The sequence below is a fragment of the Grus americana genome, chromosome 29 (genome assembly GCF_028858705.1).
Source record: "Grus americana isolate bGruAme1 chromosome 29, bGruAme1.mat, whole genome shotgun sequence".
Taxonomy (NCBI): domain Eukaryota; kingdom Metazoa; phylum Chordata; class Aves; order Gruiformes; family Gruidae; genus Grus; species Grus americana.
In genome coordinates this window covers 3,151,571-3,177,761 of record NC_072880.1, presented here as the reverse complement: position 1 = coordinate 3,177,761, position 26,191 = coordinate 3,151,571, and the positions used below count along the sequence as shown (strand labels likewise).

Below are 26,191 nucleotides of genomic sequence, written 5' to 3'. Positions count from 1 at the left end.
GGCGCTGTCTAGTGAGGCGGCGCCGGCGCCATCTTTACTGCGGGCGCGGCCGTGGGGGGGACTTTGCCCGCGTCCCCGCGGTGCCGCCGGCGGGACATGTACGGGCCGGGGGGTTGGGGGGTCTGGGGGCGGCGTGCAGCGGCCGGGGGGCAGTTGGGGGGAGAGCAGGAGTCGATTGGGGGGGTGCGGGAGGGAGATGTGGGGTAAATTGGGCCATTGGGGGGGGGGGGCCGGGAGGGCCGGGGGCAGGTGGGGGGGCTGAGGTGGGGCAGAGCTGGGGCAGTTTGGGGGTGCTGGGGGAAGTTTGGGGGTGCTGGGGGGGGTCTGGGGGGTGTTGGGGGGTGCTGGGGGCAGTTGGGGGGTCTGGGGGCAGTTTGGGGGTGCTGGAGGGTGCTGGGGGCAGTTTGGGGGGTGCTGGGGGCAGTTGGGGGTGCTGGGGGGGTCTGGGGGCAGTTTGGGGGTGCTGGAGGGTGCTGGGGGCAGTTGGGGGGGTCTGGGGGCAGTTTGGGGGTGCTGGGGCAGTTGGGGTCTCAGCCGGTCACCGCAGGTGGGCTGGGGGCAGTGGGGCCGGGGGGGGGGGGTGGCCCATGACAGCCGCCCACAGGCCCCTGCGTGGGGACCGTCCCCATCCCCTGGGCCCCCCAGGGCCGCGTCCCCCGCCCCCGGCAGCAGCCGTCACCCCCTCCCCACCACGGGTGCCCCTGCCCCAGGCTGAGAGCGGTGCCCCGGCCCCCGCTGCGCTCCCTGCTCCCGGCCCCCCCGTGCGCCCCGGGACGCCCGCGCAGCTCCGGCACCCCAGACAGGTACCGCGGGGGTGACCGGTGCCGGCCCCGGGGGGCTGCCGCGGTTCCCGGCGGGGTGACGTCCGCGCTGTGCCGCAGCTGCCCGCGCCCGCCCCGCGCCATGGCGGGTCTCCCGGGGCTGAAGCCGCTGGTGGCCGTGGGCCAGGTCACCTCCACGCCCGACAAGGAGCTGAACTTTGCCGCCTGCGCCGGGCTGGTGCGGGAGGCGTCGCGTCGCGGCGCCTGCCTCGTCTTCCTCCCCGAGGGCTTCGACTACATCGGCTCCGACACGGCACAGACCCTCAGCCTGGCCGAGGGCCTGGACGGGGACCTCATGGGACGCTACGCCGAGCTGGCCAGGTACCCGCCGGGACCCCCACCCTGGCGTAGCGGAGATGGAGCCGCCGGTGCAGCCGCGGGGTCCCCGGCAGAGCCGGGGTGACGCCGAGTCCGACTCCCCAGGGACTGCGGCGTGTGGTTGTCCCTGGGCGGCTTCCACGAGCGCGGCCGGGACTGGCCGACCACGCAGCGCATCTACAACTGCCACGTACTGCTGGACGCCGCAGGTGAGAGCCGCCGGCGCTGCCGTGCCGACCGGGGGTCCCCGTCCCCTGTGGACGTGTGTGTGTGTGTGTGTGTGACCCCCCTGCGCCCCGCTGTCCCCAGGTCGCCTCGTGGCCGCCTACAGGAAAACGCACCTGTGTGACGTGGAGCTGGAGGGACGCGTCACCATGAAGGAGAGCAGCTTCACCAACCCCGGCACAGAGATCGTGCCGCCGGTCAGCACGCCGGCGGGGAAGGTACAGGGGCGACGGGCACCTCCGGGGATGGGGGGGGGGCGTCCCCTTTCTGCTCCCCTCGCTGACGTTCTCCTCCTCATCCTCGCCAGCTCGGCCTCTCCATCTGCTACGACCTGCGCTTCCCCGAGATCTCGCTGGCGCTGCGGCGTGCCGGCGCCGAGATCCTCACCTACCCCTCGGCATTCACCGTCCCCACAGGCTCGGCGCACTGGGAGGTGAGCTCGGTCCCGGCCCCCGCCCAACTCCTGCTCGTTGCCCCACGTCCCCCCCACGTCAGGGGGGCTGCGGTTTGGCACCGCCGGCAGCACCGCGTTCCCCGGCAGGTGCTGCTGCGGGCCCGGGCCATCGAGAGCCAGTGCTACGTGGTGGCGGCTGCGCAGACCGGGAAGAACCACGAGCGCCGGATGTCCTACGGCCACGCGCTGGTGGTAGATCCCTGGGGCGCCGTGGTGGCCCAGTGCCGCGAGGGAACCGGGCTCTGCTACGCCGAGATCGACCTCGACTATCTGCACCGAATCCGCCGGGAGATCCCGGTGCACAGCCACCGCCGGCCTGACCTCTACGGCACCGTGGCGTCAGCGCCATGAGCCGCTCTCCGGTGCGTTAAAATCCGTAGCAGGGCCAGATCTGCTCCGTTTCAGACCGTTTCTCCCCCAAAATGCGGCAGCAAGATGCACTCAGGGCTCCCCGGCCCCCTGTGCCGCAGCCAGGAGGGCGGCCCCCCTCTTTTTTGGGGTGTCCCCCCCATCTGGGGGGTGCAGGGGCAGAAGGAAGGAGCCGGGTGCTGCGGTAGATGTTTATTTCAAGAAACCCAAAAGCTACACAGGGAATATGACCGTTATATTGAAGTTTAAAAAATACAGAAGTCACAGAAATTACACCGAGTTGTGCCAGAATCATCCGTAAGCAGGGGGGGGGAGGGGGGGCTGCGTGCTCTGGGGGGGACCCCACACGCACCACGAGTCCCGGGGGGGCTGCCCCCCACCCCAGAGGGGGTCCGCACCCCACCGGCAGCTGAGTGGGGACGGGGAGAAAAACCACAAAACCGGCATGGCGCTGGAAAACAAAAATCAATCCCCCCTGGGGCCAACAGGCCGGGGGGGGGCACACAAACGGCCACTGTGGGGGCTCTCCGCACGTGCAGGCAGAGCGCAGGCAGAGGTTCTGCTGCCTGCTGCCAGCAACAGGCAGAGCCCGCCGCCCCAGCCTGCTCCTTGTCCCCAGTTTGTCCCAGTTGCCAGCTGGAGAGGGGAGGGACAGAGCCAGGCAGCCGGGGAGGGGCGGGGGGGGGGGAACAAGGCAGAGGGGACAGGGGAGAGGTTTCGGGGCGTCCCTCGGCGCTGGTCCTCCCCCCGGCCCCCGCAGGGGAGGGGGACACGAAGGCACATGGTCCGGGGACGCCGCGGGGACAGTTTTACTCCTGAGAAACCCACTGAGGCGACGGGGGGGGGGTATTTGAGGGAGAAACGGGGAGGGGGGGGACACGAAGCATCCCCCGGCACATGGAGCCCCCCAGGACGGTGACACAAGGGCGGGGGGGGACACAGCCACCCCCAGACCCCACACAGGCACCACAGGGACCCACCCCGGTACGAAGCTTTGCCAACCCCCCCCCACCCCGCCGTCACTCGCAGCTCGCCCAGCCCCGCCACTGACGTGCCCCAGGCAGGATTTTCGCCTTTTTTTGTTTTTAATGGATACAAAATAAAAGAGGGGGAAAAAAAAAAAAAAAGGAAAACAAAGCGAGAGGAGGTGACAGAGGTGACAGGAGAGGGAAGGGGTGAGGAAACACGTCAGCCTCCGGCGCTCCCCCCGTGGCTCCAGCCCTGCTCCGAACCCAGAGTTGCACAGTACCGGGCGGGGGTTTCAATCATCTTTTCCTTTTCTTTTAGAAAAAAAAAAAAGAAAGAAAAAAAAAAAAAAAGGAAAAAGCATGGATCCCACCGAGCAGCCACCGGGCGTCAGGGAGCCGACTGCAGCATCAAGTTCCTCAGGAGTTTCTGCCGCCCGACCTCGTAATCCTCCTCGTCCACATTGACCAGCAGTTTGATGGCTTCGTGGCCCACGGCTTGTTTGAGCGAGTCCGTGATGAAGACGCCCTTGAGGGCTTCCAGCAAAGAGCCGTTGATGTAATCGCGCCAGAACGCGTCGAGGTAGGTGAGCTCTGAGAATTTTATGTCACAGATGATGGAGCCCAGGTCCCGGGACTTCAGGATGGTGTTGGCCTGGTTGAAGCGCTCGAACTGACGCTCCAAGGGGTCCTGCTTGTTGGAGAAGACGTTGCCCTGAAGCGCCGTCTCGTGCTGGCAGTACTCGGCTCGGACTCGCAGGCGGATGTCTGAGGGAAGCGGGGAAGAGCGGTGAGTGCTGCGGCGTGGGGTGGGAACCCCCCCAAACCTCCCGAGCCCCCCCATCCCCAGGGGTTCTTACCACAGGTCTGCTTCTCCTTGGGGTCCGGCGTCGCCGACTTCCTCCTCTTGCGCTGGCTGCTGAGGGGGGTCCTGCCGCGGCCGGGCCTCTTGGTACATATTTGGGGTCCCGCGGGGGAGCAGCAGACCACGGGGTGGTGGGGAGGCACTGCGTGGGGAGGGGACACTGAGCCCCCCGCTCCCCTGGCTGCTGGGGCTCCGCATCTGCCCCATCCCCGAGGCCAAGCTCCGGCCCTCCCCCCCCCCGCTGTCACCTCCCGGCTGTCCCCCCTCCCCGTCCCAAGGGGCGTCCCCGGAAGCCTGGGGAGCCCCAAATTACACCCAGAGACCGAACAGCCTCCCTGCGGCACGGCACTTCCACCGTCGCCCCACCCAGAGACGAGTCCCCGCGCTCCCAGTGGGAGCGGACAAGGCAAAAGCAGGATGGTCCCGATGAATCCCCACAGACCGAACCCCCAAATCCCCACGGACCGAACCCCCGGTCTGGCAGCGAGCATCCGCACCCACCTGATTTATGGGGGTGGCCGAGCCCGTGCTCTGCCTCACTGTGAGCTCGGGGCGTCACGTAGCGAATGGACGTCTCCTCCAGGTACTTGTCCACCAGGTCCGGACACACTGGAAGAGAGAGGGGACGCGAGCCCCTTCAGCGGGGGACGGAGGGGACGCGAGCCCCTTCAGGGGGGGACGGAGGGGACGCGGGCCCCTTCAGGGGGGGGTGGCCAGGGCAGATCCCTCCGACGCAGCAGGCACCGACACGTGCTTAAGCTGTTCCACACCCCCCCAGCGCGGCGGCACGTCCCTCGGCCGTTTCTCCTGCCAGTCCTCTTGGAAAAACCCCCTCGATTCGGGAGCCGAGCCCTCCCGGCGCGGTGTGGGAAAGGCCGTTTCCAGCGGTTACCACAGACACTCCCAACGCCCCGACGCAGAGCGGATCGGCGACGTCGCGCACGCGCAATCCCACGGGAGAAACCCCGGCCAAGGCGATCGCCGCGCTGCACGGCACCGGGTCGTACGTACCTGGCGATTGCTCATACCAGCCCCGGGTTCGTCCTACCCGAGCTGTGTGGGTCTGAGCAAAGGTCTGGGGCAGCCACCGCCGCTCCTCCTCCTCCTCCTCCTCGGCAGAGCGGAGCTGGCGGCAGCTCCGGGCCCCTGGGACGGACCCAGCTGCTTGAAATGCTTTAGGACAAACCGGCGTACGCCCAAAACGTTAAGCCTACGTGATTTCCCCGGCTTTAGCAAACCAAACCTGTGTGCTGGCAGGACACGGGGGTTTGAGGAGAGTCAAGCTGCTTGAGCAGAAGCAGCCGCTGAGCAAAGATTATGGGGAGAAACGAGTTGTTTTTGAGGGCCGGGATGTTTTCTGCAGGTTGTTTTTGTGCTGTTGGGTGAGCTCAGATCCCTCCCATCCCCGCCGGACCGAAGCCGGCCAAGGCCGCGAGCATCCCTGGCTCCCTCCACCTTCGCCCGGCCGGCTCCGGCTGCGCCGAGCTAATTCGGGACAGGGCTTCGGCTCCTTTTCAGAGCCGTGCATACGCATGAGGCAGGAGGAGACAAGACCTTCTGGCTGCTGCAGGGTCTGGAAGGATGCAGGAACCAGAAGCGAGCCTCAGCTCGTTAAATCCAGAGGAGACTTCCTTTATCCGATCAATCCCTCCTCTCTAAGTGCAAAGCGCTGCGCGTTATAAACCACATGTAAGGTGCCTTTCTTAATAAAGCTTTTTTTAAATGCTATTTTTTTGCGCATTTAATTAACCCGTTTCCACCCAAGCACGGCTGGGGACACAGCAAGAACAAGATCTCACGGGTACGGAGACGCGAACGCCGACCTCTGGCTCCCCAACCACGCGGGGAATCGCATTTTCATATCAACGCATCCGTCTCACCCCGAAAACACCAAAACCTGACGCGGGGAGGGCTGGCCTGCCTTCAAGCGCCATGTGCCCCTTCGGTTTGGATTTTTGCATAAAACAAGCAAAAACCCTGCTTGAGACACAGAAAAATAATGCTGTGACACCCCGAAACCCTACACAAACCGGGGGACACGGAGCTGTGGATCGGCATCGCCGGGAAGGCTCCCGGAAAAGGCTGGATAACGGAAAAATCCTCGCAGCGTCTGGGCTGAGCCCGCGCAGGCAGGGTTGTAGGTGCTCCCCAAAAACGGGGAGGTTTTAACGCCTGCCTCTACTTGTGCTTGCCGCTTTCCCAAGCGCTGGCGGGGAACAGCACCGCTGCCCACGGTGCGAGCAGAAACCGGGGAGACTCGGCAGCCTGGAGCTGCCAAGAAAGCCCAATTATCCTAATTTTAAGAGAAAAATGCAAATTTCAGAGGTTGAATCCTGCTGGAGCGGCTGCCTTACGCATCCCCTGCAACAAGTCTCCTTTGTGACTCCACAGGTTCTGGTTAATCTGAGTTAAGTTCTTTGAACTGTAAAACGGGTTTAATCAAAAAAAATAAAGGCACGGGGCCAAGCCGGTGGAGGGCAGGGGGTCAGCTCAGCCTGACAGCTCCACAAAGTGACCCAAAACCCACCAAATTACCCAGATCTGAAGGGTCACTGCTGGGGTCTCTGAGCCGGGAGAGAGCAAGGGGAAAAGGGGCAGCTGAAGGAGGGGGGTTTGGGGCATCCCATTAGAAAATGGGGGGGAAAAAAAAAAATAATCTGAGTTCGGACAGGGGTTTCTCACTCCAGCCTTTGGTCACCTTCCCAAAACGGGAGGGCTTCCCCCCAAGCCGACAGCACGCCAGACCCCCCCACCAGCTCCTCCTCGCTACAGCCCCAGTGCCACCCACAGCATCGCGCCCCAGGCAGGAACTGGGGCCGAAAGGAGCATTTCCCGAAAACCAGGGACGAGTAGCAGGCGCTGGGAGTCGGAGCTGCACAGCACGCAGCAGGAATCCAGTTCTCTGCCGCTACAGAAAGGAAACGACCTCAGTGCCTGCCAGGAACCAAGCGAGGCTTTAACCCCCCAAACCCACGCGCGTGCGCTTGCTAAAACCCCATAAAACACCTTTTTTGCCTTTTCTGCCCGCATTTCCCAGCCGTCCCGGCAGCCGTTTGTCCCCACAAACCTCGTGGTCCTTTAACCACCAGGGCGTCAGCGGAGGAGAAACAGGGGACAGCTGAATAACGAAACGGGCTTCGTTAGGGAACGGGCCAGGCTGCCAGCGACGTCACTTACCGGCCCGTCGCCGCTTGAGGGTGACGTAGGGCAGCAGGTCGTGACGAGTGATGATCCGCAGCAACTGCAGCACTTGTCGGAAGTTGGTCTCGTCGCAGCGGCCCTGCCGCTCCAGCGCCAGCAAGAAGTCCCTGCCGCTGCGGATCATCCCCCTCTCGTAATCGTCGATCACGTCCACGAAGAGGAAGGAGAGCACCCGCACGTCCCGGTGGGTCAGGTGGGTGCCCACGATGTCGAACATACGGTGCAGGCTGTACAGCCCGTGCTCCCGGTCGCCCCGTTCCTCCGGCCAGGCTTGCGCTCGGCTCCGTTTGAAGGCGGCCATCTTCCACCGCTGCCGGCACGTGCCGAGCCGAGGGCTCCTCCGAGTGCCGCAACCCTGGGAGAGAGAGAGGGCCAAGAGGATTTAATCCCTTCCCCAGCGATACTTGATTAACAACCCCGCTCCGCATTCCTCCGCTGCAGCTCCGCGCCTGGCAGCGGCTCGTCCTCTCCTCCGCCGGAGCATCTCACACCAAAACGGGAGGGCCGGGTACCAGACTGATGGCGCCGGGCTCTGCCACGTTAACTCGCACCCAAACACCGTCTGGCTGAAACGCCTCCGAGCTACAGAGCTCTACCATGAGGCGGGTGGGGACCGACGGGCCCCCGCGGCCCCCGGCAAAGCCGAGCCAGCAGCTCGACAGCCCCAGCGAAACCCTCCGCCGCCGCACCGGCGGGCACCAACCGCACGAAGCCATTTGGCGCAGCCACCGGTATCATGCCGAAACATCAAGGGAGAAGCAAATCGGCCGCTCGACGTGCCCCGACCTGTTCGGCTTCAAAGTCAGAGGAGAGCGAGCCTCGTCAGACTGGCTGCGGCGGCCGGCTCGGGGCTCACCCTCCTCGTCTCAGCAGGTTTCTCACCCGGTTACGGCCCCCCCCGGGGAAGTTCCTCGCGGCTCCGCCGTCGCCCAGCTCTCAGCAGCACCGACGGTTTTGTTTCTTCACCGGGAGCCGCGGGGAGTCACGCACCCAGCCGAAAAGAGGATGGACCCGCAGGAATTGTGGCCCTCGTCAGGCCTCCTCTGGGGATCGAGCGCCATCGCAGCAAAGCGGGTGACGTTAAGGTGTCCCACGCCTGGGGACAGCGCGGTGCCACCGCGCCGAGTCGGCCGGGAACCGGTGACCGGCTGTTCGACAACGCCGGTCGCTCGGGACACGCGGCAATTGGGTTAGGAGTGAACTGTACCTCATGGGTGCTGGGCCGTGCTGGGGCACCCCACGGACCCGGGGCACCCCCAGAGCTGCCTGGAGGGGCTCTGAACCCCCAAAGTCCATTTAAGCGCCCACAGTGTGTCTCGGGCCGGTGGCAGCACCCGTGGCACAAGGGCACCTGCCCCAGGCACACCCTCGGCGTGCCGGCACGCATGCCGTACAGGGGAGTCACGCCGTCATTGCATCACATTTATACCCTAAAACGACGGCGCTCGTTCGTTTAACCGGGTCAGGAGTCCTCCGCCGCTGCGGGATGCCGGAACAGAGGCGGCAGGAGGGCAGAGATCGCAGCCCGATACCACCCCTGTGGTTTTCCAGACACCGAAATCGGTGGCTCTCTGCTCTGCATGGCACCAGGTTGCGGCTCCCTGTTCCCTCCAGAGAGCTCACCGAGCCCAGCCGGCGTCACCACAGAGCAGCTTTCCTTGGTTACAGTTCCCAAAACAGTGAGGCAGCGGCGTAAACACGGTACACCGGCCGGAACCTCCCGTCTCTTCCCAGCACGGCCGTGACTCACGCTCTGGCCCGGGGCAGGCGGAGGGACAGGACGGGGAGCCCTCGGTGGGGCCCGTCTCCGCTCCGGCGGCCGCCAGCACTCAATGGAAGGGTTTTAAATTCCTATTGTAAATGGAAATAGCTTAAATTAAAAATGTGTTGAGCAACTGCTTGCTCTGAAAACAGTCTGACACAGCTCAGGCTGGGGAGGAGAGGGCACTATATACTGGATAGCTGCCCCCCGAGTAGAAAAGTCGTATCAATACAGCTTCTAGTGAAGATATTTCTTGGTGCAAACAGTCTGTAGCCATTGCCGTGCAGGGCAGAAAAAAAAAAAAAATCAGAATAAAGCACACCGGTTCTTCTCCAACAGCTCCTCCTGCCCCGGGAGCCGAGCCGCATCAGCTCCACGGAGAAGTTGGGAGCGCTGGGCTGCAGCCCGGCACATCCCAGGAGAGGGAACGGATTTCTCCGGTCTCGTGAGCCCTGCGAAAGCCAAGCTATGGAGAGGCCTTTACCAGGAGCTGTGGCTGCGCCACAACGGAACATCAACGCGGTAATTGTGCGAACGCAGACCAAAAGTTCAAAAAAAAAAAATAAGACAAACAATCCTTAGTCTTGACAGCCGCTCCTTGGCCGCATCCAGACTGTTTTCGGTGCTGCAGCACCGGTGTGGACCAGTAAACGAGCCTGCGCGTGGCTCGAGCGGCAGCCACGGCTCTCCCTCCGCTCCCACCCTGCCATCGGGTTTGCAGATGCCGCACACCCGCTCTGGTCTGGGGTTGTGCGACGGGAGCCGTCGATATTCCTGCACAACGTGAAACACACGAGAGAGCAGCACGGGAGGCGCAAGGCGAGGTCTCTGCTTTCTTCCCGGAGATAAAAAACTGAACATAAACCCACACACCCACTTATCGGCTAATTGCCTGGATATTTACACCACAACACCAGCCCGGGGCAGCCCCAAACCCGACCTCTGTCCCCAAAGCAGGGCCACAAAACCGGGAGGAACCACCCGAACCCGGGCAGCGGCCGGGAGCCGCTCTTTGGGACCCTCTTTTATAGCAGCTTCATTTAAAATGGCTCATTTTTCTGCAGTCGGGTTTGCCAAGCGCTACGTTGCATAAACCCAAAGCAGAAATTAGGCAGACGCTATCTGTTTGATTATTTAGTACCTACCACCCTGGAATTACATTGCTTTTTTTTTTTTTTTTCCAGGGAGGCCAAAAAAAAAAAAAAGAAAAAGCAATTTGATATTGTGCTCCCTAAACACGACAAGAAGAGATTCAGTAGAAAGAGGCTTTAAGTGGGGGGAAGTACTGAGTCCCAGGGGGCAGTTCCTTAGAGCTGCACCACCCAAACCCACAAAAAGCTGTTAAATTGATTTTTCAAGCAGGGGATTCCAGCAGCCGCTACTTGGAAGAGATCCCTGCTTCCCCTCGCCTTTGGCTCTGCTCCCGTCCCAAACCCACAGGGTCGGAAGGCTGGAGCGCTTCGCTGCGCACATTAAAAACAAAAAAACAACTCTATAAAATCCTTCCATTTCCCTCAAGAAACGGCCCCATCGTGGTCGTACGGAGCAGGAAAAAACCTCTCATCAGAAGACGAGGAGCTGCCCATGCCCCGGCGAGCCGACGGCACCGTGGCTCTGCCGTACCGGGGCAGAAGTGACGAGACCCCTGCCTGCCCTTGGCACAAACCAGCAGCACATCACGCCCGCTCAGGACGAGACTTTCCGCAGCGCTCCAGGATCATTAAAATAATTTAAGGTGAACAGGAAAAACAAGCTTTTGGTGCCTACGAAGCTCTGCAGTTAACCTGTCCGAGCCTTACTCGGACTTCTGCCTTAACCCATGCGGACGCCGGGGATTTTTGCCGCTGAAGTTCAGCTAAGTGCCACAAAACCCCAGACCCACGCGGCGCATTCCTGCCTGGCCGGGCACAGAAATCACAAATACCAACTTCAAGTTAAAATTTGGCTTTGGGGTGAATTTTCCGGAGCAGCCGTATCCCAGCCTCCCCCATCCGGCGCGCTGCAAACAGATGCGAGGGAGACACCTAGTCGCGTTTTCGCTGCAGACCAGACCTGATCCTGCTCAACTCGGCGAGCGCCGGCCGTGGCAGAGCCGGATCAACGGCACCACGGAGCCCGAGGCAGAACCCGAACCCCAATTTTCCCAACGCGCTCGATTACCAAAGAGAAGGAAACGCAAACAGAAACAAACAGCCGAACGCTTTGGTTTCACCGCCCCGGCAGCGGTTAGCATCACAGAATGGTTTGGGCTGGAAAGACCTTAACGATCTGCTCGTTCCAACCCCCCGCCGCGGGCAGGGACACCCTCCACTAGCCCAGGTTGCCCAAAGCCCCGTCCAGCCTGGCCTTGAACACTGCCAGGGACGGGTGACCGGGAGATTTCTTCCTCTCCTCTTCAGACACCTTCAACCTGAAGCTGCCTGTGCAAAAAACAATCAGTCTCGAGTCGTTCCGGCTGCCCGGCTCTCCTCCCGACAGCTCCTGCGGTCACTGTCACGCCAAATCCGCGTTCCTTCCCCTCTCCTTCCTCGGGAAAGGGCTCACACGTGTGGCGAGCGGAGGGCCCGGATCCCACCCATTGGGACTGCGCCGGAGGGGCCACGGGCTCGGTAGCCACTCACCGAGGCCACTGGTCCCTTCTTTACGGGAGCAGACACCCAGCCACGGCAAATCCTCCCGATTCCGGGCTGGCAGACGGATGGGACGCTACCCGCGGCGCGGCCACCCCGACGCCTGTCCCCGCACGCTCCTCATCCCAAGGCATCGCCCCTGCGGCGCAGGTAACCCCCGCTGACCACCTCGCTGCAGGGCGAGACGGATCAAGGAGAAAAGCAGGGATATAAATAGCTCCTGCTGCACAGAGGATGGCCCGACAAGAAATAAGATTAATCCATAATTGTTCTCTTTGGAGGGCTGGTGAAGGTTTGGGTTTGGTTTTTTTTGACCTTCCCTCTGTAGCACTTTGTATCTGGGTCAGCGGGTCTGAGCCGGTACAGTAACGCCCGTAGGGTGGAAAAAGATCCAACCCCCCTGCTAATGGCAGCAAACCCCCCCACTCATGACAGCAAACCCACTAGTCCCAGCCCAGCAAAACACGCTGGATTTCACCGGCAGCAGACAAGCGTGCACGGCCATCCCCGGACACCCCACGGCAGGGAAGGCCAGGGAGGAGGAGGAGGAGGAGGAAGCAGCGTTCAGCCAGGCTGCGTCACCAGACAAAGTGTGTGTAACCCCACGAGAACGAGCCAGATGCAAAAATAGTTCTGTGAGCGGTTGTTTCAGGGTAGGGTTGGGGGATTTTTTTGGTGCATGGGTTTAGCTGGGGAGGGAGGATTTTCATTTCTGAGTACAGAAAGTGCTTTTCGCTTCCATTTGTCACCCTGTCTAATTCCCACCACATCAATTAATCCCCCAATCTAATTTCTGCCACTGAGTGGCAACCACAGCCTTGACAATGCCTGCCCCGACCAGCCCCGGCAAAGAGACCCCACAGAAACAACTCCCTCTGGTTACCGCCGGGGTGCCGAGACAGAGCACCGCCGCCGCCAGCCGGGAACGGTGCCTGAGCCACCGCGGGGGGGAAAAAAAAGAGCAAAATCCTAAATAAAATCCCAAAGCAGCGCTGGAGCTGCTCTCCCCTACGCCGGCGCGTAACCGCACGCGACGCTCGAGCCATGGAAATGGGAGCGCGGGCAGGGGACGCGCCGACACCGACGTCGGCCGGGCAGCGCCCGCCAGCTCCCCGCCGGAGCCCTGGATCGCACCCAGATCTCCCCGGATCGCTCACCGGCAAGGCACCGCTGGCTTTACCGATCTCACCCTTTCCGGCAGCAACAAGAGGCCTGATCAGGACTCACCCGCAGCCAAGCTCCCAAACTTTTCCGAGCCAGGATAATTAGCCCAACCGCGGAGTTATTAGCACAGGCAGGCGCCATCAGACCCCAGAGATAAGCCTGCGTGCGGAGGACTGAGCCTCTCCCGATCCGTCCCCGCGCACGCGCGGCTCCTTACAGGAGAGGAGGGATGAGCAAATCGTTAGTACGTTAAAAACCCCAAACATAGAGGAACACCCACCTTAGCGAGGAGCTCGTCTGGTCTTGCTTGTATCCACGATTTGAAGAACGATCAAGCCAAAGTGTTTTTAAGAAGTCTTCTATCCCCTTTTCTCCTCAACTTTTTAAATAAGCTACCCAACAAAACCGCAGAAGCTCCTACAGAGAGTTTCACGTATGGCTCTTGTAGCAGGGAAGCCAAACTTCCAGATTCGGGTATCGGCGGTCAGTGTTAAAGCTGGTCGACTTGCCAGAAGCCACCCAATTTATTTATTGTTTTTTTTCCCCCTCAAACCTTCCTTTTTTCCTACTTAATAATTTATGGACACAGGGAGGAGGAAAAGTAGAGTCCAGAACTCACCCTGCGCTCTCTAGGTCATTTCTTTTTTTAAAGACACCATTCCTGAAGAACTAACTCCCCTGTCCCCTTCTTAACGCCACCCTCACAAGCCCAGGCAACGGGCAGGGCGCTCAGAATACCTTACACCGCGATTTGCTCTCTCAGTATAGCAACTCCTCCAGAAACCGGATCGGGTTAAGTGACAAACCTTGATTAAAAAAAAAAAAAGCCAAGAGAAGGTCATCCGAACCGAGTTACTCCTCTAAAATTCAGCCCATACCTTCTCCTTCGTGGTTACTCACAAGCAGAGCGCTCGCCTCCTCCCCACCGGCTCCTTTGGACTAGTTTATCTCCCAGAGGAGATCCTGCCCGGGAGCGGGGCCCAGCACCGGAGCGCTCAGCGCCCGCACCCCGCTGCCCTGCGCTCCTGTTAAATACTAAAGCGCCGAACCCCCTCTGACTCGCCCAGAAGTTAAGCTTAAGGCTCCCAAAACACAGCACTGACTCACCAAGGCAGGGTGATCGGAAGGCGGCTAAGGCCTGGCTGCGCCGCTCGCCCCTAACCCCGCTCGGTTCTTCCCTCCCCGTTACCGGCACATGCCGCAGGGCCCGGCGGCCCGGCTCCGGCCTCCCCCCGCAGCCGGGGAGCACCCGGGTCGGGTTTTTTAAAAGCCTCTCGGTCGAAAGTCCAGCAACCGCCGCTCGGGGACGGCCCCGTCCTCCCCCGTAAGGCCCCGGGAACGGCTGGGGCGGGGAGGGCGGCGAGGGGCCGCCGGCCCGAGGCGGGGACGGGGGGGGGGGGCGGCTCCGCGGGCGGCGGCTCGGCCCCGCGGCCACGGCACTGCAGCCCCCCTAGGCCCCCATCCCCCGGGCACCCGAGGCCTCTCCTGCGCTGCCCCTGCCCGGTACCGGGCCGCGCTGGGGGAAGGACGGGGGGGGGGCTGGGGGGGGGTTAGGCGGCTTGGGCCTGGGCCCGGGCCCGTCCCCTCACCCACAGGGACCGCCGAGGCCTCCCTTACGCCGCCCCCGCCATGCCCGCCGGCTCGGCCCCCGCTCCGCTGTGCGGGCCCCGCTGGCGCTGCCCGGGCTGAGGGCGCCGCGGCCTGCCCCTCACGGCCTGCCCCTCACGGCCTGCCCAGGCTCGGCGCCGCCATGTTGGCTCCGTCCGCTCCGCTCCCCGCTCGCAGGCGGCCGCCGCGGCTCCGGAGAGACGCAACATCCGGGGCTACGGCCCCGCCCACATCCGGGCCACACTCACCTCTCCGCCTTCACTCCCATTGGAAAAGCCGGGGAGCGCGGTGCCCTCTTGGATAAGGGCAGAAGGGCGGGAACATCCGGGTCACCGGCCGCCGGCTTCAGCGCCCTTCGAGAGCATTGGCGAACGGCCGCCATGTTGTGCGAGGGCAAGCTGGCAAGGCCGCCACGCCTTTAGAGCACGTGGGGGCGCGGCCGCCATCTCGGGAGAGGGCAGGCGGGGTCCGCCGGGTGCGGCTTCGCGCCTATTGCGGGACATGAGCGGGTGCCGCCATCTTTACTGAGGGCAGAGGCGCTGCGGGTGGGGGGGGTCTCTGGGGTTGGGGGGTTCCTTGGGGGGTTCCTGGGGACTGGGGGGGGGGGGTCCGTGAGGCGGGGGAGGGGGGGCTGTCTCTGGGCGTTATGGGGGGGGCCTTTTGAGGAAGGGCAGGCTCTTGGGGGGGCTGTCGAGGGGGGGGTTGTCAGGGGACAAGGGGGGGCTCTGGGAGGGCTCTGGGGGGTCCCTCCCCGGCCAAAGGCCCCTCGGGGTGCCGGTACCCCGTCTGCGGCAGATGGTGCGGGGCGGGCAGGACCCGCACCCATGGCGGGGGGGGGCACCCACGGGCCTCGCCCCGCCCTCCACCTTTGCACCCTTTCGGGGTGGGGAAACTGAGGCAGGGACCGGGGGGTGGGGGGTGGGCAGCACCCGGGGACCCCCGGGTCGGGTCGGGTCGTGCCCCCCCCGCGACCCGAATCCCACGGACGCGATCGGCGCCGGCACCCCGGGGTGCTGCGGGGGCGGCGCGCGGAGCCGGGCACCCAGCCACGCGCAGGGTGCTGCCGCGGGGTCCCACGCCTCGGCGCCCAATTAGTCGTAATTAGCCCGCACGCGCCGGGGTGGCATCCCCGCGGGGGTAGCAATGATGGAGGGGGCCACGGGGGGGCCCGGGAGCGGTGGGTGCTGGGGGGGGGCAGCGGGGCAGGAGGGGGGGTTCGGGGGGGGCAGGTCTGGGGGGCAATGGGGCAGGATGGGGGTCTGGGGGGGCAGGTCTGGGTGGGGGGGGGCGGTCCTGGGGGGGCAATGGGGCAGGATGGGGGGGGCAGGTCTGGGGGGGGGGCAGCCCCGGGGGGGGGCAATGGGGCAGGATTGGGGGGGGGTCTGGGGGGGCAGGTCTGGGGGGGGGGGGCGGTCCTGGGGGGTCAATGGGGCAGGATGGGGGGGCAGCCCCGGGGGGGCAATGGGGCAGGCCGGGGGGTCTGGGGGGGGCAATGGGGCAGGCCGGGGGGGCAGGTCTGGGTGGGGGGGCAGCCCCGGGGGGGCAATGGGGCAGGCCGGGGGGTCTGGGGGGGGGGGCAGCCCCGGGGGGGCAATGGGGCAGGCCGGGGGGTCTGGGGGGGGCAATGGGGCAGGATGGGGGGGCAGGTCTGGGGGGGGGGGCAGCCCCGGGGGGGCAATGGGGCAGGCCGGGGGGGGCAGGTCTGGGTGGGGGGGCAGCCCCGGGGGGGCAATGGGGCAGGCCGGGGGGGCAGGCCGGGGGGGGCGGCCGGCGGAGGGAAGGGGTAATGCGGAGCGCGGCCGGGCGGGGAGCGGGTGAGTCAGCGGGGCCGCCCCAGCCCCCCCCGGCCCCCCCGGCCCGCCCCCGCCGTGCCTATCCCGGGCGGCGCCGCGCCCCGCCACTGCCCGCTGCGCTCCGCTCCGCGCCGCTCTGCCCGTGAGTACCGGACCGGGGGGGGGGGGGGCTCGTCCTGCACGGGGGGCCCGAGGTGCACCCCTCATTTGGGTGGGGGACACGCACCCCCCAGGCACGGCCCACCCACCACCCCCCCGCCCCGGGTGGGGAACCTGCTAAAGGGGGACCCCGACCCTGCCCCGTCCTGCCCCCCCCCATCCCCGTAAAGGGGGCGACCCAACCCCGCACCCCCTCTGGAGGGGCACCCCGAAGGTGGGCACGTGGCCAGGGTGCCCCCAGGGCCACCCCACCCTGACCACCCCCCAGAAGGTTTGGGGGTGTCCGTGGGGAGGCACATCCCCCTGCCCCCCCCCCCCCCCAAAGATGCTCCTACACCCTGGGGGGGCCGCATCCTGCCGGGGGAGGGGGGAGCAGAGCCCGGGCTGGGGGCCTGGGGGGTCCCCGGTGCTGAGTGGGGGGACACCAACCCCCGGCCCCCCCAAGGTTTTGGCGGCGGAGGCGCGGGCTGGGCCAGTTCCTGTTTCGGTGGCGCGTGCTGGGGTGTGGCACCGGTGTCCCCAGCCCCCCGGCAGCCTGGGGGGGGCACCCCGAGGTTGGGGGGCGGGTTGTGGGGCTGGGGGGGGTTAGCGGTGCGTGGAGCAGGCGTCCCCCCGCGCTGCGTCACCCCACGCCTCTGCCAGGCGCGGGTGTCCCTTCCCAAAATGATGGAGGGGGGGTTGTCACCCTGAGGGGGCTGCTTGGGGGCTGCCCCCCTCCCCCATCTCCCCCCTGCAGCCATGGGGAAACTGAGGCAGGGTGCACCCTGCCCAGGGAGGAGACCGGGGGCTTTGCGCAACGTGTGTGTGTCCCCCCCCATGACTCACGGGGTTCCCCAGGGCGCCCCGTAGCTGGGGGGGGGGGACACGGGACACACCCGCAGGACATGTATGTGTGTCCCCCCCCCCGCCCCACCCTACGGCCGCAGCCCAGAGCTGAGTCATTCCTGGCAGCTGGAAAACCGCTCACACGTGTGATGAGCGGTGCCAGCCTCAGCCTGCCGGTGGGGCGGGGGGGGGGGGGCTGTAGGGCGTGCGGCTGAGCTGTGCCCCCCCCCCCCCACAGCCCCACGGCCCCAGCCATGCCGTCCCAGATGGAGCACGCCATGGAGACCCTCATGTTCACCTTCCACAAGTACGCGGGTGACAAGAACCACCTCAGCAAGGAGGACCTGCGGGCGCTGATGGAGAAGGAGTTCCCCGGCTTCCTGGAGGTGGGGGCAGGATCGGGCCTGGGGGACCCCACAGCACCCCGGGATGGGACCCTACAGCACCCCAGGATGGGATCCTGTACTCCCCAAGATCAGACCCTATAGCACCCCATGATTAGACCCTATATCACCCCGGGATGGGACCTTATAGCACCCCACATCGGACCCTATAGCACCCCACATCAGACCCTATAGCACCCCAGGATGGGACCCTGTATTCCCCAAGATCAGACCCTATAGCTCCCCCAGACTGGACCCTATAGCACCCTGGGATGGGATCCTATAGCACCCCACATCAGACCCTATGGCACCCCAGGATTAGACCCTATAGCTCCCCACATCAGACCCTATATCACCCTGGGATGGGACCCTATAGCACCCCACATCAGACCCTATAGCACCCCAGGATTAGACCCTATAGCACCCCACATCAGACCCTATGGCACCCCGGGATGGGATCCTGTAGTCCCCAAGATCAGACCCTATAGCTCCCCACATCAGACCCTATGGCACCCCGGGATGGGATCCTGTAGTGCCCAAGATCAGACCCTATAGCTCCCCCAGACTGGACCCTATAGCACCCCGGGATGGGATCCTATAGCTCCCCACATCAGACCCTATAGCTCCCCCAGACTGGACCCTATAGCACCCCACATCAGACCCTATATCACCCTGGGATGGGACCGTATAGCACCCCACATCAGACCCTACAGCACCCCAGGATTAGACCCTATAGCACCCCACATCGGACCCTATAGCACCCCGGGATGGGATCCTGTAGTCCCCAAGATCAGACCCTATAGCACCCCCAGACTGGACCCTATAGCACCCCCGGGCCAGCCCCCCCGGCCCCCCAGGCCAGCACCCACTGCAGGGGTGCGCAGGGCAGCGCGGGGGCGGGCGCAGCCCTGACGTGGGTGCGTGGCGCTGACCCGTGTCCCCAGAACCAGCGGGACCCCATGGCGCTGGAGAAGATCCTGAAGGACCTGGAGCAGAGCCGGGACGGCCGGGTGGGCTTCCAGGGCTTCTTCTCGCTGGTGGCCGGGCTCACCATCGCCTGCAACGACTACTTCGTGCTGCACATGAAGCAGAAGGGCAGGAAGTGAGCAGCACCCTTGGGTGCTGTCCCTGGCACCCCTGGGTGCTGCCCCCTGAGACCCTTGGGTGCTGTCCCTGGCACCCCTGGGTGCTGCCCCCTGAGACCCTTGCGTGCTGCCCCCTGGCACCTTTGGGTGCTGCCCTGAGACCCTTGGGTGCTGCCACCCGGCACCCCAGGGTGCTGTCCCCTGGCACCCCTGGGTGCTGCCCCCCCACCCACCCACCCACCCACGGGTGCTGCCCCCTGAGACCCTTGGGTGCTGCTCTGTGGCACCCCAGGGTGCTGCCCCCTGGCACCCCTGGGTGCTGCCTTGAGACCCTTGGGTGCTGCCCCCTGGCACCTTTGGGTGCTGCCCTGTGGCACCCCAGGGTGCTGCCCTGGCACCCCAGGGTGCTCCCTCGCCCCCCCCAATAAAAGCGTTTTGTACTACGCCGGAGCCGCCTCGTTTCTTGGGGCCCCGCCCCCAACCCCGCCCCTCTGTCCTGACCACGCCCACAGCCACGCCCCCTCTCGCCATGGCTCCGCCCCCTCGCCACGGCCCCGCCCCTGCGGTGGCCCCGCCCATAGGGGATTCCCCCCCCCCCCCGGGGTCTATAGGGGTCTATAGGGGTACGGGGGGGGGCAGCGGCCCCGGGCAGCTCTATAGGCGGCACGTGGGACCCCTGTAGGGGCTGCAGGGCACGTGCGGGCTGTACGTGCGCTATAGGAGGGGGCTGCGGGGGGGCTCCATAGGGCTGCGCAGGAACGTATGGACCTGTGAGAGGGCTCTATAGGGCTGTACAGGAACGTATGGACCTGTGAGAGGGCTCTATAGGAACGTATGGACCTGTGAGAGGGCTCTATAGGGCTGTACAGGAACGTATGGACCTGTGAGAGGGCTCTATAGGAACGTATGGACCTGTGAGAGGGCTCCATAGGGCTGTACAGGAACGTATGGACCTGTGAGAGGGCTCTATAGGAACGTATGGACCTGTGAGAGGGCTCCATAGGGCTGTACAGGAACGTATGGACCTGTGAGAGGGCTCTATAGGAACGTATGGACCTGTGAGAGGGCTCCATAGGGCTGTACAGGAACGTATGGACCTGTGAGAGGGCTCTATAGGAACGTATGGACCTGTGAGAGGGCTCTATAGGGCTGCGCAGGAACGTATGGACCTGTGAGAGGGCTCTATAGGAACGTATGGACCTGTGAGAGGGCTCCATAGGGCTGTACAGGAACGTATGGACCTGTGAGAGGGCTCTATAGGAACGTATGGACCTGTGAGAGGGCTCTATAGGGCTGTACAGGAACGTATGGATGTGTGAGAGGGCTCCATAGGAACGTATGGACCTGTGAGAGGGCTCCATAGGGCTGCGCAGGAACGTATGGACCTGTGAGAGGGCTCTATAGGAACGTATGGACCTGTGAGAGGCCTGCAGGGGGCTCTATAGGCACGTATGGATGTGTGAGGGCTCTATAGGCACGTATGGATGCGTGAAGGCTCTATAGGCACGTATGGATGCGTGAGGGCTCTATAGGCACGTATGGATGCGTGAGGGCTCTATAGGCACGCACGGCTGGCCGAGGCCCGCGCAGGGCTCTATAGGTGTATATAAGGTGGCCGTGCTGCCCCAGAGCGGCACAGGGCGCTGGGGAGGCCGGACGGGCTGCGCAGGGACGTATATGGGATGTATAGGGGCCGCGGGCGCTGTCCGGGCTGTCCGTAGGGGTGCGTACGGGGCCGTGTTTGTATATGGGGCTGTATAGGGTGTACGGGTGTCTGGAGGGGCTGTGTGGGGCTGTATGGGGGTCTATAGGGGTCCATAGGTGCCTATGGGGGCTGTACAGGGGTCCATAGGGGCCCATAGGTGCCTATAGGGGTCTATAGGGGTCTATAGGGGTCTATGGGGGCTGTACAGGGGTCCATAGGGGCCCATAGGTGCCTATAGGTGTCTATAGGGTGTCTATAGGTGCCCATAGGTGCCCATAGGGGTCTATGGGGGCTGTACAGGGGTCCATAGGGGCCCATAGGTGCCTATAGGGGTCTATAGGGGTCTATAGGGGTCTATGGGGGCTGTACAGGGGTCCATAGGGGCCCATAGGTGCCTATAGGTGCCTATAGGGGTATATAGGGGTCTATAGGGGTCTATGGGGGCTGTACAGGGGTCCATAGGGGCCCATAGGTGCCTATAGGGGTCTATAGGGGTATATAGGGGTCTATAGGGGTCTATGGGGGCTGTACAGGGGTCCATAGGAGCCTATAGGTGCCTATAGGGGTCTATAGGGGTCTATAGGGGTCTATGGGGGCTGTACAGGGGTCCATAGGGGCCCATAGGTGCCTATAGGTGCCTATAGGGGTCTATAGGGGTCTATAGGGGTCTATGGGGGCTGTACAGGGGTCCATAGGGGCCCATAGGTGCCTATAGGGGTATATAGGGGTCTATAGGGGTCTATGGGGGCTGTACAGGGGTCCATAGGGGTCCATAGGGGCCCATAGGTGCCTATAGGGGTCCATAGGGGCCCCCAGGGGCCGTACGGGGCCGCACGGAGGTCCCGGGGGGGGGCAGGGATCCTACGGAAGCCGAGGAGGCCCCGCCCCCGGTGACGCAGTGGGCGTGGCCCGTCCTGACCAGCGGTCGCGGCGTCCGGGACCTCGTGCAGGCGGCGGGAACGGGGGGGGGTGCGCGCGGGGGGCGCCGGGGGGGGCGGGGTCAGGGGTCAGGGGGTCAGGGGGTCGGGGGGTCGGGGGGCCGGGACAGGGACCGGGCTGACCTCTGACCTCTGACCTGGCTGTCCTTGGCCCCGCCGGGATCTCCCGGGGGGGGGGGGGCACCGGGAGTGACGTCAATGCCCCGCCCTCGGCTGGGAGTGACATCACCACCGGCTTCCAACCTGGCAGCACCGGGCTTCCCTGACAGGGCGTGACCTCACCACCGCGGCTGGGGCTGACGTGTGACGTCACCACCCTGCAGCAGCAGCGACCGGGCGTGACATCACTGGTGACCTCACTGACCAGGTGTGACATCACCACGGACCCCCCTGACTGGGTGTGACAACACTGGTGACCCCACCAACGGGGTGTGACGTTGCCACTGACCTCACCGGCCGGGCGTGACATCGCCAGTGACCTCGCTGACCAGGAGTGACATCACCACTGACCTCACCGGCCGGGCGTGACATCGCCAGTGACCTCACCGACCAGGAGTGACATCACCACTGACCTCGCCGGCCAGGCGTGACCTCACCAGGAGCCATGTGGCGCAGCAGCGGGGTCGTGGGGCGGGCTCTGGCTGCCTCGTGCCGGCCCCGCCCCCCCGCCCGGCCCTGCCCGCGCCCCCCACCCCCCCCCGGCCCGGAGCCCCCCCGGGACCTGGCGCTGCCCAACGGCGGCTGGAGCGGCGCCATGAGGCGGCAGTACCGGCGCCTGCTCGACATGGCCGCCACCGGGGCCTGGCGCCGCCTGCCCTCCTACCGCAGCGCCCGCCACCACCTGCGGGCCGGCCCCCCCCCCGGGGACGGGCACCGACCCCCCCCCCCGGCCCCCCCCGGCCCCGCTGCCGGCCCCGTGGAGGCGCCCGCGACGCCGAGGGACACGCGGCTCTTCCTGCGCGCCATCGACGGCGACGGCGACGGCTTCGAGTACGCCATGTTCCTCAACGCCGCCGAGCGCCGCCTGCTCTGCCTCTTCCAGCCCGGCCCCCACCTGGAGGGACACCCGGGGTGAGCGTCCCCGTCCCGTCCTGTCCTGTCCTGTCCCCGTCCCGTCCTGTCCTGTCCTGTCCCCGTCCCGTCCTGTCCTGTCCCATCCCATCCCCATCCCATCCCCATCCCCATCCCATCCCCATCCCATCCCCATCCCATCCCCGTCCCCATCCCCATCCCATCCCATCCCCATCCCCATCCCCATCCCATCCCCATCCCATCCCATCCCCATCCCATCCCCATCCCATCCCATCCCCATCCCATCCCATCCCATCCCATCCCATCCCATCCCCGTCCCCATCCCCATCCCATCCCATCCCCATCCCATCCCCATCCCATCCCCATCCCATCCCCATCCCCATCCCCATCCCATCCCCATCCCATCCCATCCCCATCCCATCCCATCCCCATCCCCATCCCATCCCATCCCATCCCATCCCATCCCCGTCCCCATCCCCATCCCATCCCATCCCCATCCCCATCCCCATCCCATCCCCATCCCATCCCCATCCCATCCCATCCCCATCCCATCCCATCCCCATTCCCATCCCATCCCATCCCCATCCCATCCCCATCCCCATCCCATCCCCATCCCATCCCCATCCCCATCCCCATCCCATCCCCATCCCATCCCCATCCCATCCCATCCCCATCCCATCCCCATCCCCATCCCCATCCCATCCCATCCCCATTCCCATCCCATCCCATCCCATCCCCATCCCCATCCCATCCCCATCCCATCCCCAGCCCCATCCCATCCCCATCCCATCCCCATCCCCATCCCCATCCCATCCCATCCCCATCCCCATCCCATCCCCATCCCCATCCCCATCCCATCCCATCCCATCCCCATTCCCATCCCCATCCCCATCCCATCCCCATCCCATCCCCATCCCCATCCCATCCCCATCCCATCCCCATCCCCATCCCCATCCCATCCCATCCCCATTCCCATCCCATCCCATCCCATCCCATCCCCATTCCCATCCCCATCCCATCCCATCCCCATCCCATCCCATCCCCATTCCCATCCCCATCCCATCCCATCCCATCCCCATTCCCATCCCCATCCCATCCCATCCCCATCCCATCCCATTCCCATCCCATCCCATCCCGTCCCCATCCCATCCCATCCCCATCCCCATCCCCATCCCATCCCCATCCCATCCCATCCCATCCCCATCCCCAACCCATCCCCATCCCATCCCATCCCATCCCATCCCCATCCCATCCCATCCCATCCCATCCCCATCCCCATCCCATCCCCATCCCATCCCATCCCATCCCCATCCCCATCCCATCCCATCCCATCCCCATCCCATCCCCATCCCCATCCCATCCCATCCCCATCCCATCCCCATCCCATCCCATCCCATCCCCATCCCCATCCCATCCCATCCCATCCCCATCCCCATCCCATCCCCATCCCATCCCATCCCATCCCCATCCCCATCCCATCCCATCCCATCCCCATCCCATCCCCATCCCCATCCCCATCCCATCCCCATCCCATCCCCATCCCATCCCCATCCCCATCCCATCCCCATCCCCATCCCCATCCCATCCCATCCCCATCCCATCCCATCCCCATCCCATCCCCATCCCATCCCCATCCCCATCCCATCCCATCCCCATCCCCATCCCATCCCATCCCATCCCCATCCCATCCCATCCCATCCCCATCCCCATCCCATCCCCATCCCCATCCCCATCCCCATCCCATCCCCATCCCCATCCCCATCCCATCCCATCCCATCCCCATCCCATCCCCATCCCATCCCATCCCATCCCCATCCCATCCCCATCCCATCCCCATCCCCATCCCATCCCATCCCCATCCCCATCCCATCCCATCCCATCCCCATCCCCATCCCATCCCATCCCATCCCATCCCATCCCATCCCATTCCCATCCCATCCCATCCCATCCCCATCCCATCCCATCCCATCCCCATCCCCATCCCCATCCCCATCCCCATCCCATCCCCATCCCATCCCCATCCCATCCCATTCCCATCCCATTCCCATCCCATCCCATCCCCATCCCCATCTCCATCCCCATCCCCATCCCATCCCCATCCCCATCCCATCCCCATCCCCCATCCCCATCCCATCCCCTCCCCATCCCATCCCCATCCCATCCCCATCCCATCCCATCCCATCCCGTCCCCATCCCATCCCATCCCATCCCCATCCCATCCCCATCCCATCCCCATCCCCATCCCATCCCCATCCCATCCCCATCCCATCCCATCCCCATCCCATCCCATCCCCATCCCATCCCCATCCCATCCCCATCCCATCCCATCCCCATCCCATCCCCATCCCCATCCCCATCCCATCCCCATCCCATCCCCATCCCCATCCCATCCCCATCCCATCCCCATCCCATCCCCATCCCCATCCCATCCCCATCCCCATCCCCATCCCATCCCATCCCCATTCCCATCCCATCCCATCCCATCCCATCCCCATTCCCATTCCCATCCCATCCCCATCCCCATCCCCATCCCATCCCATCCCATCCCATCCCCATCCCCATCCCATCCCCATCCCATCCCCATCCCCATCCCATCCCCATCCCATCCCCATCCCATCCCCATCCCCATCCCATCCCCATCCCCATCCCCATCCCATCCCATCCCCATTCCCATCCCATCCCATCCCATCCCATCCCCATTCCCATTCCCATCCCATCCCCATCCCCATCCCCATCCCATCCCATCCCCATCCCCATCCCATCCCATCCCCATCCCCATCCCCATCCCATCCCCATCCCCATCCCATCCCATCCCATCCCCATCCCATCCCATCCCATCCCATCCCCATTCCCATCCCATCCCATCCCATTCCCATCCCATTCCCATCCCATCCCATCCCGTCCCCGTGCCGCTGTGTCCCACAGCCTGACCCACGGCGGTGCCATCGCCGCCATCATCGACAGCACGCTGGGCACCTGCGCCCTCGCCGTGGCCGGGAGGGTGATGACGGCCAACCTCAGCATCGACTACCTGGCGTGAGCACGGGGGGCACGGGGGGCACGGGGGGGGCACGGGGGGTCCTGGGGCCGCTGACGGGGGGGTCCCGCGTGTCCCCCCACAGCCCCGTCCCGCTGGGCGCCGTGCTGCTGCTGGACGGCCGCGCCGAGCGGCTGGAGGGCCGCAAGGTTTTCCTGTCCTGCCACGTGCGGAGCGCCGACGGGGACACGCTGCACGCCCGGGCCACCGGTGAGGGGGGGGACACCCGTGGGGACACCCCGGGGTGCGGGGGGGGGGTCACGGGGGGGCCCATCCAACCCATCCCCCTCTCCTACAGGTCTCTTCATCCGGCCGGACCCCGCCAAGCACCGGGCGCAGGAGGGGGAGGGCGGCCGGTAGCCGTCCCCGCTTCCCCGGGTGTCGTGTGTGTGTGTCCCGTGTCCCCCCCGTGTCCCCCCGGGTCATCCCCCCCGGGTCCCCCCCGTGTCCCCCCGTGTCCCCCCCGTGTCCCCCCGGGTCATCCCCCCCGGGTCCCCCCCGTATCCCCCCGGGTCCCCCCCGTGTCCCCCCGGGTCATCCCCCCCAGGTCCCCCCCGTATCCCCCCGGGTCCCCCCGGGTCCCCCCTGTGTCACCCCGTGTCCCCCCCATGTCCCCCTGGGTCCCCCCCGTGTGTCCCCCCCATGTGTCCCCCCTGTGTCCCCCCGGGTCCCCCCCATGTCCCCCCCCGTGTCCCCCCCCATGTCCGTCCCCCCCCGTGCGCCCCTGCCTCAGTTTCCCCTCACTCAGAGCCGCTGTGGATCACCCCTCGTGTCCCTGGTGTTTCTGTGGGGTTCGGGGGGGGTCACGGGTGGGACCCCACAGCCAGGGTTGGGGTGGGGGGGAGGCAGGGA

At 65.1% G+C, this 26,191-nt stretch overlaps 4 protein-coding genes and 1 long non-coding RNA gene across 8 annotated transcripts; 4 read left to right on the top strand and 1 right to left on the bottom strand.

Annotated features, from left to right (window-relative positions):
* The first annotated feature begins 1 nt into the window (after position 1).
* NIT1 (nitrilase 1) lies at positions 2 to 2,460 on the top strand. 2 transcript variants are annotated; one of them, XM_054806183.1, is made up of 7 exons: positions 16 to 98; positions 711 to 803; positions 882 to 1,142; positions 1,245 to 1,348; positions 1,449 to 1,582; positions 1,672 to 1,797; positions 1,906 to 2,460. In XM_054806183.1, coding segments are annotated over exons 1-7 (984 nt in total). In that variant the 5' UTR covers positions 16 to 96; the 3' UTR covers positions 2,170 to 2,460. The 2 variants fall into 2 exon arrangements, with proteins under 2 accessions (XP_054662159.1, XP_054662158.1); XM_054806184.1 differs by lacking the exon at positions 711 to 803 and having other exon boundaries at positions 2 to 98; positions 1,906 to 2,180.
* Positions 2,365 to 13,017, bottom strand: DEDD (death effector domain containing). The gene is made up of 5 exons (XM_054806182.1): positions 12,838 to 13,017; positions 7,195 to 7,573; positions 4,519 to 4,626; positions 4,013 to 4,159; positions 2,365 to 3,920 (listed from the first exon to the last, which is right to left on the bottom strand). Exons 1-5 carry the CDS (start codon positions 12,913 to 12,915, stop codon positions 3,544 to 3,546), a joined length of 1,089 nt encoding a protein of 362 aa, XP_054662157.1. The 5' UTR covers positions 12,916 to 13,017; the 3' UTR covers positions 2,365 to 3,543.
* LOC129197586 (uncharacterized) lies at positions 3,808 to 5,745 on the top strand. The gene is made up of 2 exons (XR_008574348.1): positions 3,808 to 3,942; positions 4,796 to 5,745. It is a non-coding gene; the product is annotated as an uncharacterized LOC129197586 (long non-coding RNA).
* A 3,148-nt stretch (positions 13,018 to 16,165) lies between the features above and the next one.
* On the top strand, positions 16,166 to 19,072 carry S100A10 (S100 calcium binding protein A10). 2 transcript variants are annotated; one of them, XR_008574332.1, is made up of 4 exons: positions 16,166 to 16,317; positions 17,398 to 17,545; positions 18,487 to 18,705; positions 18,751 to 19,072. XR_008574332.1 is itself a non-coding variant. In XM_054806018.1 (3 exons), the coding sequence occupies exons 1-3, from the start codon at positions 16,169 to 16,171 to the stop codon at positions 18,646 to 18,648; spliced, it is 459 nt and encodes a 152-aa protein (XP_054661993.1). In that variant the 5' UTR covers positions 16,166 to 16,168; the 3' UTR covers positions 18,649 to 19,072. The 2 variants fall into 2 exon arrangements, 1 of the variants encoding a protein (XP_054661993.1); XM_054806018.1 differs by having other exon boundaries at positions 18,487 to 19,072.
* Positions 19,073 to 21,306: 2,234 nt separating this feature from the next.
* On the top strand, positions 21,307 to 25,785 carry LOC129197519 (acyl-coenzyme A thioesterase THEM4-like). Of its 2 annotated transcripts, none has more exons than XM_054806017.1 (4): positions 21,307 to 22,341; positions 25,267 to 25,338; positions 25,425 to 25,549; positions 25,638 to 25,785. In XM_054806017.1, the coding sequence occupies exons 1-4, from the start codon at positions 21,875 to 21,877 to the stop codon at positions 25,697 to 25,699; spliced, it is 726 nt and encodes a 241-aa protein (XP_054661992.1). In that variant the 5' UTR covers positions 21,307 to 21,874; the 3' UTR covers positions 25,700 to 25,785. The 2 variants fall into 2 exon arrangements, with proteins under 2 accessions (XP_054661992.1, XP_054661991.1); XM_054806016.1 differs by having other exon boundaries at positions 25,228 to 25,338; positions 25,638 to 25,784.
* The last annotated feature ends 406 nt before the right edge of the window (positions 25,786 to 26,191 follow it).